The following is a 22,137-nucleotide window of genomic DNA, read 5'->3' as shown; positions in this document are numbered from 1 at the left end:
ATTTGGTTTTTAAGAATTAAACTTATTTTCTCTTAATTTTTTTTTACCATAAATTGCATCTTTCTTTTTTATTCTTTTCTTTTAGAAGGAAAAAAAAAAGTTGAAACTATCCTTATTTTAGTTTTTAAAATTTAGCTTGGTTTTTTAAAAACATATGGAAAAAGTAGATGAAAATGTAAGAAATTTAAGGGTCATTTATTTTTTGGGAATGTAGATAATCAGAGTTATATATATTAGAAATTATAGATGTCCGACATCTTTAGATTATCATGTCTATTTTTTAGGAATATTTTTACCGCTATCTGAAAATATTTTGATAACTGTTTGTTTCGTAGGATTTCTATTGGTAGTAATTGAAATTTACATACAATTTTTAAAAAGTCCTTACGACTATTTATTACTTTATAATTAATATGATATAATTTGAACTTATATAACATATTTGTTTTTTATCAATTTAAATTCCTTTTAAAATTAATACAATTTATATTATTTTTAGATGTAATTTTTCTAAAAAAAATAATATATCGTTATTTAAGATTTTTTATAAAATCAATATTAATTTAAATTTAAATTTGAATATATTGCTAAAAAAATAATAAGAATTACAATATAACTAAAAATATATGATATACATGGTTGACATTATTTATATTAAATATATAATGCAAATGAAGATATATATATATATATAAAGACAAAAAAAGTGAAATGAAAATGCCCTCAACAATACAATACTGCAAATAATCCAAATACCCACTCCATGAAAATCTAGGATCCCACGAAACAAACCACCCTTGAAATGGTTATTTATAAACTTAACTTTTATATATATATATATATATAGGCCTCTAAAATTAATTATAAATTTTATTTGGTAACTTAAAAAAAAAAAAATTAAGTCAATCCTTACACCCTTAAATTTCTTGCTTTTTTATATACATTTTATCAATATTTTTAAAAATCAAGCCAAATTTTGAAACTACAAAAAATAGTTTTTAAAAACTTGGTTTCTTTTTAAATTTTAGCTAAGAATTCAACTCTTTTATTTAAAAAAAAATATGCAAACCATGGTAAGAAATTGAAAGAAAATGGACTTAATTTTTTTTTTTTAAAAAAAAAAAAACTATTGACCTAAGTTATTTACCATGACCCCCTACATTCATAACAACATTTTTAAAAGATATGTTGACAATGCATTGAGGAATATAATAATCTCGGAGTTAGAGAAAACATATAAAAAGTTCATAGGTAAAAAGCAAAGCAACAATCAAATTCCATATCAGATATCAGAAAGAAAATCTTTAGCTAGAAGAATATAATGAAGAGACCAGAAAATTATACAACAGATAACATTTTAAAAATGAAGGCTAAATTACTTCTTCCGTCCTTGTTGTTTAAAACTAAAATCCAACTCCCTCAGATTTGATTTGATTCTCTTCAACATGATGCCAGCTCCTAGACCATGTGCCAATTCTTAAAATATTGCCATCTCCAGATCTTGCCAACTAGAGAAAGTTCCATACAAGAACAAGATGCTAATGAAACTTTTACAAGTGTAGGAACGAAAAAAGAAACAAATAATTGCATCGGTTTCAAGGTTCAACGAATAAAGGTGAGACCCTTAACTTCGACCTTTTGGTCAATAGCATATGTCTTAATCAGATGAGACAGAAAATTGCATTCCTTTGAACATTTTATTATTTTAAGATTGTGGATTTAACCATCAATAATAACAACTAAAATTTGGTTACTTGTAATCCTAATGAAATTAATCCACTTCTGAAAGTGTTTTCTCTCCTTAACAGCATACTGCACAATCACTAATAAAAACGGCAAGCAACAATGGCGACCAACCTCTCCAACAGTTCGCCCGAGCTTGAGAACGATGACAAAACCATTATCAGAAATGTCCCAAGCTATAAATGAGGGTCCACATAAGCTGAACAGAAGAGGCAAAGGAAATTCAGCATTTCAACTAACTAAATCGGAATATAATTTATTAGAAGACTTCGATTACCAGAAACAAAGTTATGGAAGCAAACAGCCCTTCCTGGAGGAGAACTCCATGGCCGCCAAATTCTTCTTCGTCTACCTTCAAAATCATTGCATAATATCCATATACCATCGTGGTTGATATCACCAAGAATCTGAAAATGGGACCAAACTCACAAAAATATCTCAAGTCTTCTAAGTGAAAGAAAAGAAATGTTTAATGGAGAGAACTAAAAAAAATGCATAAAGAACTGACTCCATTTGTCCATAGCTGTCTAAACCCAAATGTCTGCAATGATGGAATTTCATCACATTTTAGTACTGTGCATAATAAATATGTAAATATGCTATTTCAGACGATGATATTACAAGACAATCAAATTTTCTATTATGTCTCAAGAGGAAGGCAAGGAGCAATGCATTTATGGATTGGACTAAAGATCCATTTTAATGGACTGACTGACTTAATGAAAAAGATTTAGAGGTGAAAAGAATGTGTGAATAGTTAATGAAAGTAAAAGTAAACAACAACCACTCATAGACCAACCCAATTCCAAAAAATTAACAGATCTAAAATGGTTAAAATCATTTTTGTCATTTTTGTCAAAAGTGTAAAATTAAATACCCGAATAACTTTCGAGTGATGAAAGGAGTTTTGGAGTGGCTCTAAACTTAACAAAAGTGATTTTAACCATTTCAAAATTACTCCCAAACATGCACATAGCAGTTTGATAGTTTTTTAGAAACATTTTCAAAATTTTCACAATGTTTGGTTTTAAAGCACTTAAAAACATTTTACAATTTTCACAATGTTTGGTTTTAAAGCACTTAAAAACATTTTACAGTGCTTGGAGTGACTTAATGATTAGTATGCTTTTCAGAAGTGACAGTAGGGGAAAGTTTCATTCAAAAACACTCTACCCACCAAAAGAGATTATAAACGCATCTATGCCTAAGAAAGGAATAAAAAATGGAAACTTACAAGATGAACCAAATTCCTCCAACCAGAGGTATGGAACCCCAAAGCAGCCCACATACAAGAGCAACTGATTGTCTCATCCAATGCAAGACATCTCCTAGTTGATCCTGCATTGAGAACAGAACAGAATTGTGTTATAGAAAATATTCAAGCCAAAGGCCAAAGCACAACTTTAATAACAAAAAAAAGTTCCATTCAATTCAATTGAGATACCAACCATCATAAACCTTCCCATCCATGGCTTCCCTGTCCCCTAACTGTATCTTTTAGTACTATAAGGATTTGGAGATAGTCATTAACACATACTATATATCACTGAACTATGCTCGTTTTGGCCCCTTTCCCCTTCCTTTATCAAAAGAATGGCATTCAATAACTTTTAGTACAACAACAATGGCAAGGATGGAGGATGGAACCTCCGACTTCAAGAGAGAGTACATGCCAATTCTTAGCTCAGCTTGGCGAATCAATAACAGACTAGGAAACTCAATTTTCATAAGAATACACACTAGATAATGGATAAACTATCTCAATTCGTTAAACTTGATTGGTAAAGCACAAATTTCACTAGTTAGAAACTAAAATTCACACAGCAGAACGAGCAAGAGCTTGAACCAAACCAATAAAGACTTCAGTTCCAAAAACCCCACAAAACAGAGAAAATTATTAGGATTTCCATTGGGCTAAAAGTGAAGTAAAGAATTCGAAGAAAGTTAAGTTTATAAAAACCTTATCCCATGAAGTCTCTGGATCGAACAATTTAGCCAATTTGAACGGCGGCAAGTGACCGTTCTGATGCTGCAACTGAGAATTGACCTTGGTCGATTTCCCGTCCTTCATGCCGACTGATCAGAAATCGAAAAATTGGGTAGAGATACCCAGTGAAGAATATGCAGAGAGAAGACGGGAAGATACTACTGCCAACTAGGGTTTTCGAAAAACAAGAACGGCCATGAGATTGAGGGAATTGAATAAACAAATTCAGGAGACGGCTTTCTGTAGATCTCTCTCCATTTTTAAATTTCTTAAATTTTGATGAAATCCGATCCCAGTCTGAAGTGGGAAATTGTAGTTTTTGTTTCTTATGAAAAATTATTGGTCGGCAAAATCTCTCTCTAAAACTTGAAGAACCTTTTGCTGCTTTGATCGCATAGCCGCCGCCAGCCTTTTGTTCTTCTCTTTATCGACATGTCGTTGATATCCCCATTATCGCCCCCTGTTTTTTTTTTTAGTTTTTAATCTAGTATACACTTTCATCTATATTTTTCAATCTAATCCTTATACTTTAAAATTAATAACAATTTAATCCCTATTATAGAAATTAGTGTTAAGATTTAATGAGATTTCTTACATAAATAAATCGATAAACTAGTTAGAGACTCAATATTTTTATGCAATACAAAATCTACATCATAAAATAATAAAAATTGACATCTAATTTTGATAAGTTTATATGCGTTAGGGACTAAATTGTTACGAATTTAAAAGTACAATAATTAAATTGTTACATACAAAAGTTCGAGAACTAAACTATCACAATTAGATGTGATAGGTACATACAAAAGGCTCGAGTCGTTAGCAACAGCAAGGTAGGGTGTTTTCTACCACTCGACGTGAGGCCGAGAAGTCAAGCACAGTGGTGACAGGTACGCTTTCCATTTTGGGGCACCATGCTTTAGTTTTGTTTGACTCTGGTTCTTCGCACTTGTAAGGCATGCCATGTTAGATTCAGAACCTTTGCCCTTTGCAATGTCTATCTCCACTCCATTAGGAGAGATCATGTTAGCCACAAAAAAGATAAAAGCATGTCAGGTAGAGGTAGCAAATCACGCATTAGATGTGACCTTAATAATTTTATATATGCGTAATTTTGATGTGATTTTGGGTATGGATTGGTTAATTTCTAATCATGCCAGCATAGATTGTTCCCGTAAGGAGATCATCTTTAACCCTCCTACAAAAGCTAGTTTTAAGTATAAAGGGGTTGAGACTATGGTCCTACCTAAAGTGATTTCAACATTAAAGGCTAGTAGACTGTTTGACCAAGGAGCCTGGGGCTTTATGGCCAGTGTGGTTGACACTAGAGGGGCTGAAGTCACCTTGACTTCAGAGCCAGTAGTGAGAGATTTTCCAGACGTTTTCCCAGAGGATCTTTCTGGACTACCCCTACAGCGGGAGATAGATTTTGCTATTGAGTTGGAGCCAGGCACGACCCCTATTTTAAAGGCTCCATACAGGATGGCACCAGCAGGGTTGAGGGAACTGAAGGTCCAATTGTAGAAGTTGTTGGACAAGGGTTTCATAAGCCCTAACGTGTCACCATGGGGTGCACTTGTTTTGTTTGTGAAAAAGAAGGATGGATCGTTACATCTGTGCATTGATTACGGAGAGCTGAACAAGGTGACCGTCAAGAAAAAGTATCCCCTCCCTAGGATTGATGACTTGTTCGACCAGTTGTAGGGAACTAAGGTATTCTCAAAGATTGATCTCCGGTCAGGATACAATCAGCTAAGAATAAAGAACAGTGGCATACCTAAGATAGCTTTTCGTTCGAGATATGAGCATTATGAGTTCATAGTGATGTCGTTCGGACTAACAAATGCCCCAATAGTGTTCATGGATTTGATGAATAAGGTGTTCAAGGAATTCCTCGACAACTTCGTGATTGTTTTTATTGACGACATCTTGGTTTATTCCAAGACATAGGCCAAACATGAGGAGCATTTGCGGAAAGTTTTGGAGACGTTGAGGGCCAATAAGCTGTATGCTAAGTTTTCTAAATGTGAGTTTTGGTTGAGGCGAGTGTTCTTTCTAGGGCATGTCATGTCGAAGGAAAGTGTGTCTATGGATCCTGCAAAGATTGAGGCAGTTACGAGTTGGGCTCGTCCAACCACAGCCAGTGAGGTGCGCAGTTTTCTGGGGTTAGCTGGCTACTATAGACGATTTGTAAAGGACTTCTCTTGCATAGCCGCCCCATTGACTCAGTGACCCGAAAGAGAGCACTTTCGTTTGAAATGAGACTTGTGAGAACAGTTTCCAAGATCTCAAGCAGAAGTTGGTTTCAGCCCCAGTTCTTATAGTACCAGATGGATCAGGTGGTTTTGTCATTTACAGTGACGTGTCCAAGAAGGGGTTGGGAGGCGTATTGATGCACGGCAGAATAGTTGCTTACGCTTCACATCAGCTAAAGAAGCATGAACATAATTATCCCACACACGACTTAGAGTTAGCAGCAGTAGTTTTTGCTCTTAAGATCTGAAGACACTACTTATATGGAGAGAATATACAAATCTTCACCGACCACAAGAGTTTAAAGTACTTTTTCACTCAGAAGAAGTTGAACATGAAGCAAAGGAGGTGGCTAGCGCTGGTGAAGGATTATGATTGCGAAATTTTGTACCACCCAGGGAAGGCGAATGTAGTGGCAGATGCCCTAAGCAGAAAAGTGACACATTCATCAGCCTTCATTACTAGACAGACTCATTTGTGCAAGTAGCTAGAACGGGCAGAAATTGCAGTAGCAGTGGAGAAGGTCATGACACAATTAGTGCAGTTGTCAGTGCGACCGAGTCTAAGGCAGAGGATTATTGATGCGTAGCGTTGTGACCCTTATCTAAAGGAAAGAGTTCGTAAGGCCAGGATGGCGAATTCTCAGTATCAGCGGAAGGTGGTCTCCTCTATCAGGGACGTTTGTGCATGCCAGTAGATAATGATATTAAGAATGAGTTGTTGTTAGAGGCTCATAGTTCCTTATTTTCGATTCACTCTGGTACCACCAAGATGTATCAAGACTTGAAACGTTATTACTGGTGGAATGATATGAAAAGAGAGGTTGTGGAGTTCATCAGTAAGTGCTTGGTGTGCCAGCAGGTGAAAGTCCTGAGGCAGAAGCCAGCAGGCTTGTTACAGCCACTGAGTGTGCCAGAATGGAAGTGGGAGCATGTGTCTATGGACTTCATCGTGGGTTTGCCATGGACAGTCAAAGGTTTCACGGTGATTTGGGTTGTGATAGACAGACTTACAAAATTAGTACATTTCATACCTGGGAGGTCTACCTTTTCAGTAAATAAGTAGGCACATATATACATGAAGGAGGTAGTGAGATTGCACGGAGTGCCTGTGTCCATCGTGTCCGACAAAGACCCTTGTTTCACGTCTAACTTTTGGAAGAGTCTTCAGGCAGCTTTGAGAACCTAGTTGGATTTCAGTACAGCTTTTTACCCACAGACTGATGGGCAGACTGAGCGATTGAATCAGATATTGGAAGACATGTTGCGTGCCTGTGCCATAGAGTTTTCAGGAAGTTGGGATACTCACTTGCATCTGATGGAGTTTGCTTATAATAATAGCTACCAGTCCACTATTGGGATGTCGCCATTTGAGGCCCTTTATGGGAAGAGTTGCAGGTCCCCTGTGTGTTGGGATGAGGTAGGAGAGAGGGAATTGCTAAGACCCGAACTAGTGCAAACCACAAATGAGGCAATACAGAAGATCGGGGCTCGTATGCAAACAGCTCTTCTGAGACGTAAGGACCTGGAATTTGAGACTGTTGTTAAAGTGTTCTTAAAAGTGGCACCCATGAAAGGTATTATGAGGTTTGGCAAGAAAGGGAATTTGAGCCCGAGATTCATTGGACCTTTCGAGGTCTTGGAACGAGTGGGCCCCATAGCTTACTGTCTGGCATTGCCCCCAGCACTGTCTTCAGTTCATAATGTTGGGTTTTATGTCCTAAATACTCGCAATTTGTAAAATGATAAATATTTTCTATTATCAATATACTTATTATTGATCTCATAAATTGTATGAAAGTCTAAATCCAATAAACTAAGACCCATGACTATTGTATGAGTACTTGAACTTTATGTGGAGACATAAGAGTGGATCAGGTTCGAGTAAATAGTCAAAATGATCTATGGTACATGAATGAGGTTGGGATACCTTATTCTGATAACACCATTGGATGTGACCTACCTGTAGTTGTTACAAAGAGTTGTAAAGATGCTACATACGATGTGATCCTAATTGTACATGTTATGACATGAGGAGTGGGGGCGTCTTATGCGATGAGTTTTGCATAAGATCAGGACCAAAAATAAGTCACTTCTTTCTTATATAACGCTTGTACTGTTTATGTTATAAGGACTGACTATTTCACCTAAATGACCTAGGTAACTCGGATATTATTCTTGAGCTAACTTTGAAACTCTTGTTTGTATTTTCGGGGATTGGCCCTAGATTTTCATAGTTGAGGGTTGGCTCAACAGCGGCTCAATAAGACTCCCATTTCAGGGGTAAGACCGGATAGATAGTTGGGGACATAGGGTGCAAGACGGAGCTCACGCCTACCCCGATTTAGGGATAGGAGAAAGGTTGTTCTCTCAAGTACTGAATCCAGGTCTTGAACAAGCGGCCTCACTCTCTCACTGGGCTGAGAGAGTTTGGTTTGGTGATTGGATCACAAACCAGTTTTTCATTAGAGGATCAAGTAGGCACTTGAGGAATAAGACGTAATCTTGGGGTGTAAAACAGATATTTGACCCAGCCGTTATTACGAACAACCTGTGAAGGGTCGACTTGCTGATTATGGTTAAATCATGTAGACAATGATATATTCTACAGTGAGGGGAGTGGCAACTATGGACTTTAGTGGAATGACCCATTAGTTAACGAATGGAGATTAATCTGGTCTAATGAGTTTAGCCAATTAATCTCCGATCGTTGGAGCCTATGATCTGTAGGTCCCGCGAGGTCCCCTACTAGCTCGTAACGGATAGCTCTAGAATAGCGTGATAAGTTAATTTGAAACGTTCAAATTAGAATTAAGGGAATTAGTAATTATATGAGATATAATTATGTTTAATTTTAGAATTAAACGGAATAGGAGAATTTAATATATTTAAATATATAAAGATGAATATGTGTTAAAATTAATTTAATATTTGATATTAAATTAATTAAGTTTTATTTAATAATTAATTCATGAAATTAATTATTTTTTTCTTTTTTAAAATCAAATAGATTTTTAGATAAAATTGGAAAATTAGAAAACAAAAACACAAAATGGGAAAATGAATTTTTCCATTATTCATCTTTCAAGTAGCTCACACATGAAGCAACATCTTGGCCTTGTCTTCTCCAAGCGTGTGCTACAACTCATGCAACTCTTCTCTTTGTATGTTGATCTACAATATAATGAAGAGATTGGAGTGAAAATCGGGCATGTAATCTATAGAGTTTTGAGAGAAAAACTGGTTTGAAGAAAGAGGTTCTTCAACAAGGTTGCAACAGTGAGCTTTTCTCCTTTATCCCTTGATTCAAGCTTGTTTTAAGTCCCACAACTCAATCTAGAGCATCAAAAGAATAGTGGGGAAGATCTTGAGGTGGTTTACAACAAGATATGGAGAAGATTGCAGCTGGTGAATGAGCTTTGAAAAAGTTCTACAAGAGGTATGTCTTGAAACTCACTTTTTCTGCAAAAGCATGCTTTATATTATGCCAAAATTAGTGAACTTGAGTGCTTAGATGATCCTTGTGCTTCCGCTGCTGTTGATACAATCTTACACATAATTTCTTCCATGTTTCGATGCTGAGGAATTATGTGACAGACCCATCCCATGTAGTTGACTTCGAACCCTTACAGTTGAATGACAACTTGAGCTACGAGGAGAAACCTGTAGAGATCCCCGCCAAAGAAGTAAAGACATTGCGCCGCTGGGAAATTGCGTTTGTGAAAGTCCTATGGCAGAATCACCAGTTCAAGGAGGCTACCTGGGAGCGAGAGGATGAGATAAAGACCCAGTACCCGGAGCTTTTTCAGGAATGAACTTTGAGGACGAAAGTTCTTTGAAGAGGGGAGAATGTAACACCCCTCATTTTTTTAGTAATAATGTAATTTCAGTAATTTTTTTTTATTATTGAAGAGCATTTTTGGAATTTTGGACTTCAAGTATAATTGCGAAAATTTAATTGTTGACGTGAAATTCTTCAATTTTGAAATTAATGGCAGAAATTAATTTCATTTTGGAAAGGAAAGAAATTTAATAAAATAAAGTGGAATAAGGAAAAGAATAAAATAAAGTTTATTTTATTTCTTTTTTAGTTTTATTATTATTATTATAAAAACAAAATTTCCCTTCTCCTTTTCACTGCCGCACGCCCCCCCTCTATTTTCGTTTTTCCCGTCGTTCACGTGCCTTAGTAACCGCCTCAACTCCCGCCGTTCAGACCAAGCCGCACGCTGTCATCAACGTCGTCAAGCCATCTTCTCGTACCGTCGACTAAGCCAGCATCATCCAACCGTCGATCTGTTCGCCCAGCTCTCACGCTAGCTCGCTGTCGAGTGGAGTCGTCCCATCCGTTCGCTCGCGCCAGATCCACCCAGCCGTTCCTAATTGACGTCGCGTCGGATTCTGCCAGCCCTGAAGCAGACCGTTCATGCGCCAGATCGATCGCGCGTCCGTCTGCTCCAGTACGCTGTTCGTCCAGTCAGCGTCGATCATTTCTTCCGTTCCATCCACGCCCTCTGTTCGTCGTCCGCCACCACCGCCGTCGTTGGGTTTTCGCTAGATCTGGTAGTTTTGGGTAAGATCGGTTGAGTTTTGAAGGTTCTTGTTTGCCCATTAAATTTTGGTTTTCCTTTTGGTTGATACCTATTATATTTAAAATTTAGATCCAAGATTGGAGTACTTTGGAGTGCGTAACGTGCTATCCAACGGATTCGAGTTCGTTCGGCAAGTAGTTTGGTAAGTGTTGTGATCCTTGTTGTTGGTTGTTGGACACCTATTGATTATTGTACTAAAGAATGGTTTAATTTTAAGTATTTTGAAGGTTCCAAGTCATCGTCCATTGAGTTTTAAAATATGCTAAGAGGAGATTTTGGAGTCGAAATCTTGCGAGTGTTTGTTGATCAAGTTTCGTTTGGGTAAGTTAATTGGTGATCATTGGATTAAATTTGTATGTTTGGGTCCTAGTTTCAAAGACTGAAATTTAGTATTATGTCTGTATTAGGGGACTTAATTCAGGATTTATTTTGTTGGAGATCATTAGCTTGGATTAAGCTCTGAATTTAACTTTGAAGTAAGTAATCTTACTATACTGGAACTGCCCACGGGCCAGGCACTAGATGTAGTTAGTATGATAGAACGATGGCATGATAAACTGATAATTTAGTATAACCGATGTATGTTCTTGATTGAGGATCTGAAAGATTTATTTGTGCACATAGATACTTGAATGCTAGCATGAGATGATATGTGATTCCATGAGGTTGTATGTGATCTGTGGATATTGAGGTATGTATATATGTTTTAGAACCATGATGTTGAGGATATACGTATGTCATAGAACCATATTGTGATAATTATGATGTCGAGACTATGATAGTGATTTTACTGATTAGTTAGAATGCCCACTAGAGATTGTGCTTCCTTCGGGATTCACCAGAGGTAGTCGGCATATTTAGCTACAATAGGATAGAAATCAGTTTTTTTTCCCATGTATGTTGTGTCCCATGAGGACTAGGACGGTTTATATGTTCCACCAGAGGTAAGCATCTAGAAGACATAGATGTCTAACCTGACCCCAGTAGTGGGATTACTTACTGAGTATTTTATACTCATTCTTTCTCATGTTGTTGTTTCAGGTAAATTAGGGATGCACCGACGATGGACAAGCAGAATTCGTGATCGAGTCACTGAGACTAGTTTTATGCTTCCGCTTATGAGACTTAGATTTCCTTTCACGTTTTGCTAAATTTTTAGTTGTGATGTTTGAAACCTATTATTAAGAATTTTTTTTTCAGACTTATTTATTAACATTTATGATTTATGGGTACCCAATTGTTATTTAAAAATTCGCATTTAATAAGGGACTTTGAACTTATCTTATTTATTAACATTTATTTCATCATAAAAGAGTGTCGCTTAAAGTTCCATGCATGCATGTATATAGTAACGACCTAACTTAAGTCATAGGGGGTCGGGTCGTTACAAGGAAGGTAGCCTATTGGTGGTGTTTAAGAAATCCCAAAGGAGAATTAGCCATTTCGTCTAAGTCATCAAACCAAAGTCAGTTTTTGTTTCCCTTTCTTTGTAGGCTTTATTTTTAAGCATGCTTAACCTAGGATTTTCTCTGTAGGTTTAATTTTGTTAAATCTTTATGATATTCTGTATTTCCCAGTGTACTGGTATTTCATTTTCTAAATCAATTTTGAGAAAAGGTCTTGATATTTTCTGTTGCGCTAGGGTTTTTATCCCTACAATTATCTCTCGACGCATAATAATAGAGCATCGGAAGATCTGTCCAATATGCCGACATGTGTTCTATGACATCAGTAGGAAGCAAAACTCTTGATGCTTGCGTTACGGCATTGGGAAATGTCGTTTCACCTGACGATCTAACCACCAACCCTTAGTTTTAGCATCAAGATATATTTTTTTTCTTGTAGTGATTATCTTTTTCTATTCCCATTTTATTTTTCGAACTCTTAATTTCTCTCAAACCCTCTTAAATTTATTTTTAATGGTTATTAATTTCCTATTAATGATTAATTGTTGTATTTGTAATTTACCAACAAATTTTAATTCTTTTAAAAAAATAATTATCTATTAATAATAATTTAATATTGAATGTTATATATATATATTTTTATTATTCTTCAAGTAACCATTTTGTTTATTAATTATATAAGCGTGTCAAGATATCAAGATGAATGTCTTATAGATAAAAGTGAGCATATCCCAACAATAATTGACATATACTATTTCTTTGAGGTCGAAGATACAAATCTACATTATTCTAAGGAGGAGATCCTAAGCTCTGATACCATATATAAGAAAATGGTGAATAATTTTGTCAAACATAATGCTCACAACCCATGATAATACTGCGGTTAAAAGGTGTATTAATAAGCAAAAGAGTCCTTTGTGGCATTCCACATAATCTTAATTTTAATAATCATTGAAATAGATACCCAACAAACTTTAATCATCAAGATTTCACAAATAGGTTTTGGTTGGAAGTCTCTTAGAACAATATTTTATGTAATTGGCTCCATGACACCACATTTGAGGTGGAAAAAGTTGTCAAAAAAGTAGTGTTATGTAAGTGGGCATTGGATGCTACAAATGGGATTGAATCAAAATGCCAAAGCACAACTCTTCTCAATAATGCACATTTTTTGCCTCAAAGAATGTTTGCTGCACATGAACTAGCCACAATATAATTGTATACATTCTTGTTAAGGCTTCACTTTTTTGGTCAAAGTGTGATATAGCACTACTATCATAAAAATGAATGATTAAGATAGAGAGGAAATAGTGAAATGTTTTTGTTTTTTTTTTTTTTTTTTGAGTTGTAAGGATTCTATTATATTTTTAAGATGTAAGCAAACTCTCAAATCTTTTATTTGATTAAAAGTTACTTTTTAGTCCCTAACGTTTAAGCAAGTAATAGTTTAGTATCTATATTTTCAATTTTGTAACAATTTATTTCCTATATTTCAAAACTTGTAATAATTTAGTATCTGAACTTTAATAAGCATCAAATTAGTCATTATACTTTACAATTTGTAATGATTTAGTCCTTATCGTAAAAGATATTGTTTAGATTTAATGAAATTTCTTATACATGTAGATTTTAGTAAACTAGTTAATTAAGAATCAAGTTTGTTTATAAACTATAAATGTTAAGTCATTACATAATCACCAAATCGAGCATAACTCAATTCATATCCGAGTGTGCTAGAAATCTCTAGGTCCATGATTCAAATCCCCCTACTTTCGATTGTACTAAAAAAATCATCACATAATCAAAGTTGACAATTATTTTCGATGAGATTTATCACGATATAGACTAAATCGTTACATATTGAAACTTAATGATTAAATTATTTATTTATTTTGTTGTCTTCTCTAATGAACTTGAAAAGTCCATCAAAAGATAAATTGTAGCTATCTATGTTGGATAAATAAAAATGAAAAGTGTTTAAATAAAAATAAGTTTTTTTTTAGAAACACATTTTGTTTTTAAGTCAATCGAGATATAGCCTTAAATTTCTATCAAACGTCTTTTAAGACAAAAAGAAGAAAAAAGATTTTTTCAATAATAGTCATTAAAATAATGCATGACTCAATTTTATATTATCTTATGTAGGGTTACCACTATATGGATTTTAAAAAACTAATGTGTTTTTATTTAATAAATTTATGTTTTGATTTTTTCCTTCTCTTTTAAGTTAAAAGAACATGGAGAGTTGGAAGAATTTCTACAAATTGGTTGATAGTATATATCTTCATCAGTTGAACCAACTACCTTCAAGTTCAAGTTTGACTATCTCATCTTTTTCTAAAAAGAAAAAAAATGGCCATCTCATGAGCTTTATTAGTATATGAATCTTTCTAATTTAATTTACCAAATTAATAATTTTTTAATTAAAAAACATTTTTGGTTTATGAGTTTTCATAGAATTAACAATTTAATTACTGAGCTATAGATTTTTATTTGGTCTTATATTTTCAAATTTATAACAATTTAGTCCTTGAACTTTAATAAGTATAAATTTGGTTCATATATGTTATAAGTTGTAATGATTTAGTCTCTGTTGTAAAAATATTATTAAGATTTAATGAAATTTCTTACACTTCAAGAGTCAAGTTTGTTTATAAATTATAAATACGAAGTCGTCGTATACTCAAAATTGAGAATTAAATTTGATGATATTTTTTTATGATAGGGACTAAATTACATGCTAAGGTTCAAGGAACAAAATTACCATAAAGTTTAAAGTACATGTACTAAGTTATTACTTATGCAAAAATTTAGAGACCAAAAATAAATTTTAACCTAACTTTTCTTTACACGGTGAAACTTGGAATTTTCATGGAGTATAATTTTATGTATATAAAAGACAATTGTTTTTATTGAATTTAGTGCATGAGAAATGTTGATGTCAAATCTGAATAGGGAAAAAGGTTTGACCTTTGGACAACATAAAAAAGTTTGTTTGATAGAGATGAAGGATGTTACCTGTAAAACATGAAAATACATGCATTTGACGTGGTATTTGTCACATATGTTTTGATACTTAAGTCAAAGAATTGATCAGGACAATAATCTAATAGTTTTTTAGTGGAGAATGAACTTACTTCTCTTTGATGCTATCATGATATATTTATAAGAGTGGTTGATCTAAGTTGTCCCAATAGAATTTCAAAGTTATTTTAGATTCTTCAACTCACCGGACGAAGGGCTTGTGCCTTGTTTCTCGTTTGGCTAAGGTCGGCCTTTGCTTTGACCGAGGCCAAGTACCTTGCCTTATGTCTAATTTGGTACTAGAGCGATGTTTTGGGTCGAGGCATACATGGGACATGTCCCATTAACTATTTTGCTAGGCTCGACCACGTCAATTTGCACCTTGGCATGAGCTAACCCTATCCTTTAGGGTGCTATTTATGCTTAAACATCATTATTTTCATGGCCTTGTTACTATATCTCTATTTATATTGATTATACCATTAAATCTAAAACCATCCATAACATGGAGTAAGAAAATTGAACTTTTAACTATATATTTTGATCAATTGAACATAGCCTGGCCACGCTTACTAATCCATAATGAAAATTGGTACATCGTAATGAGATTTCCTTGATAGATCAATCATAACGAGTCACAATCGCAAAAATAATTGGATTGCTTTCGATCATGTTTATTTAGAATTATGAATCTATGACATTTACCATTACCATTGCCGTTATCCTTAGGTCAAACGGTAATGATGATAGGAGATGTGACATATTTATAATTATTTGGAACAATAACAATAACGATAATTATAGCAATAACGATAATAACAATGATATCGACTAGAGAGTTCAACACAATTTTGAAACGTAAGTAGATTAATCATCTTTTACACATGAATTGAGTTACATTGTTTGATCACAAATTTGAAAGTAGATTTCACATTTTGTTATGATTTATGGCTTTTCAAATTATCGTTAATTTATTATGATAAAAGTGGTAATATGTTCAAAGAACTTAGTCGGTAAGCATAAAATCTAGAAGGACTCGGAAAAAAGTGGTAAGCATGAAAGTAAGAATTTAGAGGGTGGGGGCAAAAGTGTAATAAAAGGAATACTTCTGAGAGCCGCGTAGACGGCATTGGAGGGCCAGCCCAAGCAAGCAAGCAGTTGAAAGAGAAGACAAGACAGAGAGAACCAGCAGCCATTTTCCGGTAATTTTCCCTCAAATTGACTCCATTTCTATACGTCAATTCTCTTAATTAGCTTTTGCAGACCTCCCTTATACCGCCATTTCATTTCCAATTTTCCCTCTTTCTTCCAATCGGAGATCTATCTCTTCCACCCTTCTCCGATCTCAATTTCCCTCTCTGAACCCCTTTTCTTCTGCACAATCATCAAACCCCAATTCCCTTTTTTCAATTTCTCTTCTTGTTGCCCGCTTCTTCTACCCTTTTGGGATTTCATTGTTTTGCAGGCTTTTCTGATTTCCTCAACTAGTGTGTGTTTTATATTTGAAGTGGGCAAAAACAATGGGTACACCTGAAAAGAATGACAGTAAGGGGGGTTTCTTTGCTGCCATGACTTCTGGGATTTCCAAGCTTAGCAACGCCATGCACCGATCTGTTAATGGGTACTTCGAATTTCGTACTTATGACATAATCTGTTTTTCTTCTTCACTTCCTTGTTTCTTGATTGGTATCTATTTTTTGGGGGGTTTTGAAGCTGTAATCGTTGTTGTTCTTGTTCTATTGCTCTTTTTGTCTGGATTATTAGCTCCAATGTCTGCTCTGTTGTGCGGATTTGTCTTGAATGTATCTCTGTTATCGTTGCTGTGGGGTGTTTGCTTTGTAAACAACCTTGAATGTGTATAAAAAAGTGTTCTGTTTTCCTCTTTGTACAATCGTCTCATCGGTTTTGTGATTCGTTGTTTTGAACTAGTTCTTGTGAATTGAAGTTCTTACCTTCTATTCTACTTTTAGAGGAGTTTGATCTGGGTACGGATCCTTATTTCAGATTTTGAAAGATCAATAAAGTTTTTTACTGCTGAATATTTTCATACTGTGAGTTTTAGTTTCTTGATAAGAAAGTAGGATATAGATACGTACGTCACTTCAATACATGGCAGTGTACTTGGTCTCATAGCTAGGAGGAATGTTTTTCAAAGCCATTGAAATCAGGTGGTGACATATCTCATTTTCCAATATGATCATTTCAAGCCTGAATTGCTTCGTTTATATGGTTTGTTATTTAGATTGTGGCTTTGAAGCTCTGCTAGTATTTATTATCAATCATTGTTGCATTTGATAACCTCGCAAATGTGGATTCAAATCACTAGAGTTTACTGTGCTGATAAGATTAGAAGGTTGGTGGTTTGCCTGGATGATTTTCATTTGAGTGCTCGTCCAAGCTTCCTTTCTCTCATTTTGTCAGCTGATCTTGAATTTGTGCAACCATTATTATTTATGGCACTGCAAATAAATGGCATCCCTCTCAAACCTAGTCATATTGTTAATGTTGTTTTCTGTGGGCTTATTGGTGTGCTTTGATGGTTTTACTTTGCTGGACTATACTTTTCTCCAGTTATATGTTTCTGGTTCATGTATTCCATTAATACAAACTTTGAAACAATGTTAGGGAGTATAACTCATGATTACCGTGCTTCTCTTTATTCTTAGGTTTCTTGGTTATGAAGGGGTAGAAGTTATAAATCCTGAAGGAGGCAAAGAAGATGCAGAAGAGGAAGCTCAGAAAGGAAGATGGAAACAAGAGGTTTTTATCATTTATGCTCTGACCTCTTATCTTTGCTTGCTTTATATCTAATTTTCCTTTTTGTCATCTTACAAATATATTAGTGCTTAGTGGGGAAATCAACGAAGCATCTTTACCATAGTGTTATAGCTTAAGATTCTTATGGCAGAAGGGTAGTAGGCAAGAGGACAAAATAGGGGTATAATATGTTTGGGTCAAGGGCTGATATTTCTCTGTGAATTTAAGCTTGGATTCTTGCAAACCCAATACACAAAATCTTTTTAATGTGAAACCCATGGTAAAACAGGAATGTTGCATATTTACTCTACCATGTGTGTGGAAGGCTCTTTCTTGTATATGTCTATAAAATTATTAAAAAGTTTTCATTTATTTATTTTTGGGTTAATAAAGGATCGTGAAAGTTACTGGAAGATGATGCACAAGTATATTGGATCAGATGTCACATCAATGGTCACTCTTCCTGTAATCATTTTTGAACCAATGACAATGATTCAGAAAATGGCCGAGGTTTGTTTTTTGTTTGGTATTATTTTTATTTTCTTCTTCAAACTTTTTCATTTATATCATGGTGTTAATATTTCAATATTTATTACAGTTAATGGAATACTCTCACTTGTTGAATCTGGCGGATGAATGTGAGGATCCTTATATGCGGTTGGTGTATGCATGTAGGTATCAAAATCTTAGTATGGCTTAAAGGCTGGCCTATGTAGGTCTATGATCATTAAATCATAGAGGCACTTTTTCTTTTTGACGATGAAGTATCTTTTCACTTGTTACAGCATCATGGGCAATATCAGTGTATTATGCTTATCAAAGGACCTGGAAGCCTTTTAATCCTATCCTTGGAGAGACTTATGAACTGACTAATCATAATGGCATCACATTTCTTTCAGAGCAGGTGAATTTCAAAGATTTTATTGCTTGTAAATATGTCTACTTTTGCCCCCCAATATCTTTCTTCCAAGTCCATCATGATACAAAGTTGCATGCAACTGTTTACATTATAATAATCATTCTTGTTAATTGAGGTTTTGTTTGTTTCTTTTTCTTTTTTCATGTTTTAATTTTATTCCTTTTTTTTTTTTATGTATAACTTTATGCCAAACAATGTTTTCAGGTGAGTCATCATCCCCCTATGAGCGCTGGGCACGCAGAAAATGAGCACTTTAGTTATGATGTGACTTCAAAGTTGAAAACTAAGTTTTTAGGGAACTCGTTGGATGTCTATCCTGTGGGAAGGTAAAGTTCTGCTTTCTACCCTCCCTTTCTATACCCTTCAGCTCATTGCTTAATTGATCTCACTCCTAAATGTCAAAGGCAAGTTATTAACTTATAAACTTCGATGCCCTTGAGATCATGTGTTCGAACTTTGATTCACCTGCTTCAAATGTTTAAATATTTTATTTTTTTCTTGACGAAAATTGTTATAGAATTAAATGGTTATCCATAAAATTTGTTGAGATACACACATCCAAAAGTTAGATATTACCCACTTTCATGGGAATCACAGTCAACTCAATATTTACTTGGAATTTTAGACGCGTCTTTTCAGTTTATCCCATATGTAGACTCTTGGAATCCAATTGCTACCGCCGTCAACTGAAGATGTACTTGGGATTTTAGGCTTGTCTTTTCAATTTATCCCATATGTTGACTCTTGAAATCCAATTGCTATCAGTTATAGCTTTGTTTATTTTACCATGACCCTGATGTTTGATAATGCTGGATTTGGTGATGATATGGTTTTGCCTTTGCAGAACACGGGTCACTCTAAAAAGAGATGGTGCAGTATTAGATTTAGTGCCACCGCCCACTAAAGTTAACAACTTGATATTTGGAAGGACATGGGTTGACTCACCTGGAGAGATGATAATGACCAATTTAGCAACGGGTGATAAAGTTGTACTATATTTTCAACCATGCGGATGGTTTGGGTAAGGATCTTTTTCCTATCACTCTTGACGTTATAAATTCTGTAGTAATAGTGATCTTATATTAATGTGTCTGATTCTGAGAGATGACTGCTGTTACTGTATTGTTGTGCATATCTTTATGGGTTTCCTTGTTCATTTTTCTGTGTTATGCATAATCTTGGAGTATTTCATAAAAATGAATAATTTAAAATATATTTCCAAATGGAAGAGGAAGATTGTACTTTCATGTGAGAAAAAGTCCAATATTCTTCTTTTATTTACCGGGGATTGGTTAGAAAACCATGGCCCTTTTGAAATCGTATCTTTTTTTTCTCTCCCCCTTTTGCTCAATTTTCCACAATTTATTTACTTTTGTATGCATGATTTATACAATGATCTGAGAGGGATTCCTGATTTGAAGTGCATACTCCGCCCGGCCTTTGCATTTTCTTAGTTAAAACCCTAGCAATTTTCTGGAACTGGACTGAGGTTAATGGGAACTTCTGAGCACTTGGAATGTTTTTCTTTTTTACTCAGAAACATTCAGCTTTCCTTATCATCAAAGGAATTTATGTCACTTTCCATCTGGTAATTAACTATTATTTTTGGTTGCAGTGCTGGGCGTTATGAAGTGGATGGTTATGTTTATAATTCGGCGGAGGAACCAAAAATTTTGATGACAGGGAAATGGAATGAATTTATGAGTTACCAACCTTGTGATATGGAAGGGGAGCCTCTTCCAAACACAGAACTGAAAGAGGTAATAATTGTTGTCCCAATCTTAGCTAATTTTAAAATTTGCAGAAACTAGCAGCGTTGAATGTTGATCAATGTGTTTGTTTCTGTTGGTGTCTTGGTCTTTGATTCGAAATTTGATCATACCTTTTGCATTGTGTTGTTTTATTGTCTTTGTTCTTTAGGTTTGGCATGTGGCTAAAACACCCGAAAACGACAAATTTCAATACACACATTTTGCACATAAGATAAATAGTTTCGATACTGCCCCTAAGAAGTTGTTGGCATCGGACTCCCGGTTGCGTCCTGATAGATATGCTTTAGAGAAGGGTGATCTATCCAAAGCAGGGTCGGAAAAGAGCAGGTTTGTTCCTCTAATCTTTCCAATCCTTTCTTAAAGCTGCAATCAATTCAAATTCTTAATGAGGATTTCATACCTATTTTTCTATGGTCAGTTTGGAAGAGAGGCAAAGAGCTGAAAAGAGAACTCGAGAGGCCAAAGGACAGAGTTTTGTGCCCAGATGGTTTGATTTAACTGAAGAGGTTACATCCACACCGTGGGGTGACTTGGAAATCTTCCAATATAATGGTAAATACACCAAACATCGGGCTGACATTGATAGTTCTGGTTCAAGCAACAACGACGAGATTGATGTTAAATCGATAGAATTTAACCCCTGGCAATATGGGAACTTGTCGACAGATTAAGGGTCTCCTCATCTATGTTTTGTTTGGTTGGCTTCCTCAGATAGTTGGTAATATTTTTCAGCATTTGATATTATAGTTGTCTGTTGTTTGTTTATGTAGAGCTTTTACATTTTGTAACTTTGTTATCAATCTTTGCCAGTTGTTTGATCAATCCTACAACTTTCAACCAATGTTTTATTCTTGGTGATATGATTCATAATTTATGTGGTTCGACTTTTAGAGTGATTGATTACGTGTGATAGAAATTAGTATCTTTTTTATGCTGCTGATCCAACATGATTTGAAATGTAATTCCATCTTCTCAGCCATAGGATTCCTTCCAATTGTCACTTTCAGGGAAATAAAGATGGAAAGCAACATCAAACTATGAACAACTTCTCAAGTGTCTTAGAAACAGTAAAAACAGTTTAGACGAAATCCGATCAAGATATTATTATTATTCAATAGCTCAATAAAAAGAAAAATAAAGAATTCCAAAAGGTGGATCATATCTTTGTGAAGGGTCAAAAGGGTCCATAAAGATGCTTTACTTATAATTTTTGAATTTAAATTATGGTCATTATCATCTCAAGGACATTAAGTATTGAACAACTTTTAAACACATCTTTACAACTTTACCACATTGTAGGGTCGAGTGTCTAGGCTAAGTGATTAACCAAAAATAAAATGGCTTAATTGAATTGCTTAAAAAGTGATTTTTTAGTATAACAAATGTAAAATATGAATATTTAGACCTATAATAATTATAATTGAGTTATACTCTTACTGGCAATTAAAAAATGAATTTAAAACACATTTTAGCAAAAGTAAATTACTTTTTTAAAAGGGAAATTTTCACATATAAAAGAGAAATAGCAAAAAAAAAAAAAAAATCGATAAACACTTATTGTCTACTATCCGTAGTTTCCTTTATTTTCTATTTTTGAAAATCCCCAATTTTTAAACACTTTCTAAAAAACGTTTTTAATTAAAATGCTAGAGATTGGTTGGAGTCTTTCTTTTTTTGTTTAGATT

The 22,137-nt window shown here is 34.6% G+C and overlaps 2 protein-coding genes and 1 long non-coding RNA gene across 10 annotated transcripts; 2 read left to right on the top strand and 1 right to left on the bottom strand.

Moving 5' to 3' along the window:
• Positions 1–1,244: 1,244 nt before the first annotated feature.
• LOC120083785 (respirasome Complex Assembly Factor 1-like) lies at positions 1,245–4,168 on the bottom strand. Of its 3 annotated transcripts, XM_039039656.1 has the most exons (6): positions 3,704–4,168; positions 2,978–3,081; positions 2,252–2,284; positions 2,021–2,150; positions 1,858–1,942; positions 1,245–1,508 (listed from the first exon to the last, which is right to left on the bottom strand). In XM_039039656.1, exons 1-5 carry the CDS (start codon positions 3,812–3,814, stop codon positions 1,904–1,906), a joined length of 417 nt encoding a protein of 138 aa, XP_038895584.1. In that variant the 5' UTR covers positions 3,815–4,168; the 3' UTR covers positions 1,245–1,508; positions 1,858–1,903. The 3 variants fall into 3 exon arrangements, with proteins under 3 accessions (XP_038895584.1, XP_038895583.1, XP_038895585.1); XM_039039655.1 differs by lacking the exon at positions 1,245–1,508 and having other exon boundaries at positions 1,568–1,942; positions 3,704–4,166; XM_039039657.1 differs by lacking the exons at positions 1,245–1,508; positions 2,252–2,284 and having other exon boundaries at positions 1,568–1,942; positions 3,704–4,165.
• Positions 4,169–10,098: 5,930 nt separating this feature from the next.
• Positions 10,099–11,854, top strand: LOC120082506. Of its 4 annotated transcripts, none has more exons than XR_005483193.1 (5): positions 10,099–10,555; positions 10,644–10,716; positions 10,802–10,895; positions 10,982–11,050; positions 11,616–11,854. It is a non-coding gene; the product is annotated as an uncharacterized LOC120082506 (long non-coding RNA). The 4 variants fall into 4 exon arrangements; XR_005483192.1 differs by having other exon boundaries at positions 10,792–10,895; XR_005483195.1 differs by lacking the exon at positions 10,982–11,050.
• A 4,196-nt stretch (positions 11,855–16,050) lies between these two features.
• Positions 16,051–21,350, top strand: LOC120083530 (oxysterol-binding protein-related protein 3C). 3 transcript variants are annotated; one of them, XM_039039317.1, is made up of 11 exons: positions 16,051–16,206; positions 16,470–16,625; positions 17,671–17,764; positions 18,155–18,271; positions 18,360–18,432; positions 18,547–18,665; positions 18,885–19,006; positions 19,525–19,701; positions 20,296–20,440; positions 20,601–20,779; positions 20,871–21,350. In XM_039039317.1, exons 2-11 carry the CDS (start codon positions 16,525–16,527, stop codon positions 21,121–21,123), a joined length of 1,380 nt encoding a protein of 459 aa, XP_038895245.1. In that variant the 5' UTR covers positions 16,051–16,206; positions 16,470–16,524; the 3' UTR covers positions 21,124–21,350. The 3 variants fall into 3 exon arrangements, with proteins under 3 accessions (XP_038895245.1, XP_038895246.1, XP_038895244.1); XM_039039318.1 differs by having other exon boundaries at positions 16,073–16,206; positions 16,513–16,625; XM_039039316.1 differs by lacking the exon at positions 16,051–16,206 and having other exon boundaries at positions 16,213–16,625.
• Positions 21,351–22,137: the final 787 nt, after the last annotated feature.

The sequence above is a fragment of the Benincasa hispida genome, chromosome 8 (genome assembly GCF_009727055.1).
Source record: "Benincasa hispida cultivar B227 chromosome 8, ASM972705v1, whole genome shotgun sequence".
Classification (NCBI taxonomy): Eukaryota; Viridiplantae; Streptophyta; class Magnoliopsida; order Cucurbitales; family Cucurbitaceae; genus Benincasa; species Benincasa hispida.
This window is presented reverse-complemented; position numbering and strand designations above follow the sequence as displayed.